We start from the raw sequence: 6,000 nt of genomic DNA on the forward strand, positions 1-6,000 counted from the left end.
CCGTGGTTCAATGATAATTGTAGATGTGCTTACTTGGAGAAGCAGGAGGCTTATCATCTTTGAAAGTGTAACAGATCATATTTGACCTGGAATAACTATACTCAGCTTAGAGCTTTTGCTCAGAGAGTTTATGCTTCAACTGAAAAGGAATACAATTTAACCATAAAAGAAATCCTTTCTGGTACAACTCAGGAACATAAATGGTGGTCTACCCTTAAATCTGCACTCTTTGGTGTTGATACAACAGTTCCTCCTTCACTTAAACCAGATGGCTCAGTCACTCACTGTCCAAAGGAAAAGGCAACCCATTTGGCTGATGTTTTTGACAGTAAACATAGTAATGAAAAACTTGAACTTCCTCATTCCTGTTTTCCTGAGGCCAAACTAACAATTTAGCTTTTCGATCTCGTGAAATTAAAGCTCTGTTGATGGACCTTGATGCTTATGGTGTAGACCCAAATGGTATTTTTTCCTTTTTTTATATAAAGACTGCAGATTTATTAGCTCCAAAGTTATCTGTTATTTTATGCAAGTTACCAAGAAGAGGAGCCTTTAGCACTTGTTGGAAGATTGGTAATGTTACTCCACTATGTAAATGTGTTTGTGGTAGCTCAAGTCCCACCGATTACCGCCCAATTTCCATAACTCCCATGTTATCTAAAGTTTTTGAACGTCGTCTGACAAAGCGTCTTAACAGGTCTGCTGAAAATAATCATCTCTTCCCTAGTTTGCAATTTGGTTTTCGTAAAGGCCTTGGAGCATGTGATGCCTTTCTTACAATCTCCAATATTATACAGAAATCCCTTGATTGTGGTCGGGAAGTTCGTATGATTGGCCTTGATTTTAGTGCTGCCTTTGACCGTGTTAATCATGAGGCCCTTGTTTTCAAACTGAAACAGTTGGGAGTGGATGGGTCGTTTCTTAGTATTATTATCGATTTTTTAAGTAATAGATCTCAAAGAGTTGTTGATGGGTACCATAGTGAGTATAGGAATGTGATATCTGGTGTTCCACAGGGTAGTGTTCTTGGCCCATTAATTTTTTTACTATATACACATGACATGTAGTTTAGCCTAGAAAACAAGCTTGTTGCATGTGCAGATGATGTTACTCTCTTTGCACCAATTCCATCCCGTGACTGTAGATATGGGGTTGCTGAATCCCCTAATAAAGATCTAGCTAAAATTAGTGCATGGAGCAAATTATGGGGTATGAAGTTGAATCGTAACAAAACTCAAAGTATGATTGTAAGAAGGTCAAGGACAGTGGCTCCTCAACATCCGGATCTCAGTATTGATAATGTTTCTTTAACTTTGTATGACTTAAAATTTTAGGTGTGATTCTCGATAGCAAATTTACTTTTGATTCTTTCATTCTACCTTGTTTTGAATATTGTTCTCCTGTCTGGTCTTGAGCTGTTGATTCTCGTCTTAATTTGTTGGACAGAAACTTACAATCTATTAAATTTTTTATTCCTGATCTAGATATTAATCTCTGGCACAGTCGTTCAGTTGGTTCATTATGCATGTTGCATAAGATTTTTCATAATTCTGACCATCCTTTACATTTGGATCTTCCCGGACAATACCATCCTGTTCGCAATACTAGGCAGGCAGTTAATTCTAATAGCCAGGCCTTCTCCATCATGAGGCTCAATACTACACAGCATTCTAGAAGTTTTATTCCAGGCGTGACCAAGTTGTGGAATGCCCTTCCTAATCGGATAGTTGAATCAGTAGAACTTCAAAAGTTCAAAGTTGCAGCAAATGTCTTTTGGTGAACAGGCGGACATAAGTCTTTTTATAGTTTATATAAAATCAAAATCAAACCATTGTTCTCTTGTCTTGGATAGTGTTATAGCCTCTGTATCATGGTCTTCCACTGTCTTGGGTTAGAGTTCTTGAGGGTACACTCGGGCACACTATTCTATCTAATTTCTTTTCCTCTTGTTTTGTTAAAGTTTTATAGTTTACATAGGAAACATCCATTTCGATGTTGTTACTCTTCTTAAAATATTTTATTTTTCCTTGTTTCTTTTCCTCGCTGGGCTGTTTTCCCTGTTGGGGCCCCATGGGCTTATAGTGTCCTGCTTTTCCAACTGGGGTTGTGGCTTAGCAAGTAATAATAATAATAATAATGATAATAATAATAATAATAATAATAATAATAATATATCTATTTTGACGTTACTGTTTTTAGAATGATTTATTGTTAATTTGTTATCATTTATTTATTTCCTTATTTCCTTTCCTCACTGGCTTATTTTTCCTTATAGGAGCACTTTGGCTTATAGCATCTTACTTTTCCAACTAGGGTTGTAGCTTGGCTAGTAATAATAATAATTCCCATCCTAAACTAATTTTACTATTCAGCAAACATAGGTCTACTTCTCTCTCTCTCTCTCTCTCTCTCTCTCTCTCTCTCTCTCTCTCTCTCTCTCTCTCTCTCTCTCTCTCTCTCTCTCTCTCTCTCTCGAGAGAGAGAGAGAGAGAGAGAGAGAGAGAGAGAGAGAGAGAGAGAGAGAGAGAGAGAGAGAGAGAGAGAACTTGTAAACAACTAAAGAAATCACGGGGATATAACACGTCGAGTCCCATTTCTACACTTATCATGGAATTATATTTGAATTCCACTGTGAACATCCGTAACTTGATCATAAACTCGAATAGATATAATATAGCTAAATAAACGATCGATCATACACGGCTAGTAATGACTCACCTGAACACTTTTAGATAGAAAGTTTCAAAACTTGTTGTTAGTTTTACACCTCAAGTCTTCGTTTTGGAAGTGTTTACATAAAAAAGTCTTTATAGCTCTGTAAAATGCAAATTTCCGTCTCGCACAGTCATGTATTATTTAATGAGAAATTGAAAAACATGGTTGTTTTGTATAGGCAGTGGTCAGATCACAGAACAATGGTCGTATCTCACCTCATTAAAAGTGAAACGAAACAAGTGGCTATTGATCACGGACAACAAAGGACACGAAACTGAAATAGTTATCCTCTTCCCATCAAACAGGTGACAGTTAAAAAAGAATGTTAGTCACTGGTACATAATGACTGAAATAGATATACATTCTTAGTAATAGATCCTATCAATACAAACTTTAATTAATTCAAGGAAATCAATTTGGTCTCCTTGACATTTCCACCACAGTGACCGCTCAGAGGAGATACGAATGCCACAGTGAGCATCTCCTATATTTGTGACTTACGAAGGTGTTGCAATGATACTATAGTTGCTTTGTACTATGGTAAAGTAAAACAAATAGCATATACCGCAAACGGGAATTACCAATTACAGGAAAGCAGTAAGCATTAGAAAAAAAGGTGTAAAATTGTTATTTCCATCGTCTAAAGCAGTTTTGTTCGTGGCTAATTAAAAATATGTGAACCAATGAGGTTGAGAAGTGTGATCTCTGATGTGATATATCATATGGAAAATAAGCTCGACGTAAATCATACAGAACTCAATCGATCAATGTCATTCGGATATCAGGGATGAGAAATACCTGTGGTATTGACACTTCTGAATTGATCTGAGATTACGTTAATCCGTGCAAGCTGATAACATAACTACATAAGACAGTGTGTGATGACTAATGTGCGTGGCATGCCTTGGGTTCTATTTATTTGAACAAAAAGGTGCATTGCCTAATAATGCGTTTTATTTGTAACGTGGAAAATCCCCTGAGCTATGTGAAACAGCCATGCATGTAGGTATCATGCATTGGTTAAGTTAACAGAACTCGTTACTAAGTGACGACAAATACAGGGCATGCTAGAAGAGGAGAATTATGGTTCTATACTCTACAACACCACTTTATGAAGCCATAGGTTCATTTAACAGTAACTAATGGCTACTAATTGTGGTAGGCCTAATTGGAAAGACACAAGAAGCATCTGTAGGGTGAATCTTGATGTCAGAATAGGCCCATGGTGAGATAGAGCCGCCTGGAAGAGATACCACTATTCCTAATAACTAACAGATTTACTTTCTTGTATCTTTAGTACATTACTCTTACTAACAACATATTAAGGTAAGATGTAGGCCGTGAAATCACGTTATTGCCTGATAACTGTTTATGAGTAAATAATTGGAAATATGATCGACTTCCCCCTGCATTTTCCTGGCTCAAATTCAACGCTGCCATGGGCGCGCACGGAAATGTCCGCTGCAGTAGTTTTAGTAGCCTTGACAGTGGTAATGCTGGCTTGCTGCGGTGCTTCCGCCCTTGTGATGGTAGCCTGCTGTGGGGGTAGGCGAAGGGACGCTGTAGCAGAGAGCGGAGATTCAAGATGGCTTCCAGGCGTTGGTGTCATTGACTATGTTCCGACATCAAACAGGTATTTCATGGTTTTCATATTTATTATTATTATTATTATCATTATTATTATTATTATTATTATTATTATTATTATTATTATTATTATTATTATTATTATTATAGCCAATTAGAAATGTTTTGAGACGCTATATGTATAAGTATGTTTCTGCAGATGGTATTAATTATGCTTTAATGAACTCGAAATCGTCCAGAAAATACACAGTTCAGTTTCACCCAAAAAAGAATGACCTCCATATGGATAATATAATTTAATTTTAGTAATTATTGCCCTGAGACCATTATTGCTTTTCATGTGTCGAATATGATTTTGAATAAGGAAAAGATTAGAAATGGAGATAAAATTTAAGAAAGATGAAATAGAATTAAGAGAACTTTCCAAAACAATAAACAAACTAAAAACCCGAGATATTCATAAAGACAATCAGACCAAAATTGAGGAAACCCTAAAAAGGGAAAGAGTATGAAGTTAATGAAAAGATTTGGAACAGGGCGCCAACAGATGTTTGCTTTATAGGATGAAAATGGAAATATTAACATGCAAAGATATGTAGTGATGAAAATTGCAGAGGATTTCTATATAATGCTATACTAAAGTGATATAAGAAATAACTTTGCCAATAGAAGAAAAATAAACACCTGAGCCGGTACCAAAAGTAACAGTAGGAGAAGTAAAGAAAGGCATGGAAAGAGGCAAAGTAGCCTAACAATTGATTTGATAATAGATGGAGGAGATTTCATAGTAGTAAAACTCGCTGAACTTTGCATAAAATGTCTGCAAGAATGCTCTACACCTCCAGGTTGTTAAGACTTTGTTATTATAATAATGCACAGAAAGGAAGACACAAGAGACATAAAAATTACCTCCCAATAAGTTCACTCTCCGTAAGATGTAAAATATTTACAAAGATCACGTTAGGCCGAATAGAAAAACAACTAGACTTTAATAAACCAAGATTGCAGGCAGGTTTTAAAAGTGTGTATTCAACAACTGACCATATCCATGTAACTAACCAGCTTATGGAAAAATCCATAGATTATGACAAACCACTATGTGTGGCATTTATGAATTACGAGAAAGCTTTTGATTCTGTTAAAACTTCAGCAGTAATGAAAGCAGTTCAGAGACAAGGAATAGATGAATCTTATGTAAGAACACGTGAATGTATCTATACGGGTAAGTACAGCAATCCTAAAACTACATATAGTTAGAAAATTCCAATTGAGAGGAGTTAGACAAGAAAATCCCATCGCCACTAAGTTATTCACAGTATGCTTAGAAGTTTTTAGGAATTTAGATTGGGAAAATGTAGGAATCAACACTAATGGGGAATACCTTAATAACTAAAGGTTTGCAGATGACATAGTTCTATTTAGTGAATCGTGAGAGGATTGCAAAAGATGATAGAAGATTTGTATAGAGAAAGCAGAAATGTCGGACTGAAAAGGAATATGAGTGAAACTTAGATAATTTTCAATGAAAATGCAGAGACAACAAATAAGGTTTATGCTTATAGCATCCTGCTTTTCCAACTAGGGTTATTGCTTAGCAATTAATAATAATAATAATAATAATAATAATAATAATATATTGCAATTATAAAATAATGCAATTCATTCCAATGGTGTACAGTTGTTAAGGCAACAACACTT

General features: G+C 35.6%; 1 protein-coding gene across 1 annotated transcript in view; it reads right to left on the minus strand.

The window, feature by feature from the left end:
• The window catches only part of LOC137624778 (serine/threonine-protein phosphatase 2B catalytic subunit 3-like), a 568,901-nt gene extending 563,520 nt beyond the window's left edge, over positions 1-5,381 (minus strand). Inside the window, exons 1-2 of the mRNA XM_068355729.1 lie at positions 5,362-5,381; positions 4,934-4,959 (exon numbers count right to left, since the gene is read on the minus strand). Coding sequence (XP_068211830.1) covers positions 4,934-4,959; positions 5,362-5,381 — 46 coding nt within the window. The remainder of the gene's footprint in view (positions 1-4,933; positions 4,960-5,361) is intronic.
• Positions 5,382-6,000: the final 619 nt, after the last annotated feature.

Source organism: Palaemon carinicauda, chromosome 31 (assembly GCF_036898095.1).
Source record: "Palaemon carinicauda isolate YSFRI2023 chromosome 31, ASM3689809v2, whole genome shotgun sequence".
NCBI classification, from domain to species: Eukaryota; Metazoa; Arthropoda; class Malacostraca; order Decapoda; family Palaemonidae; genus Palaemon; species Palaemon carinicauda.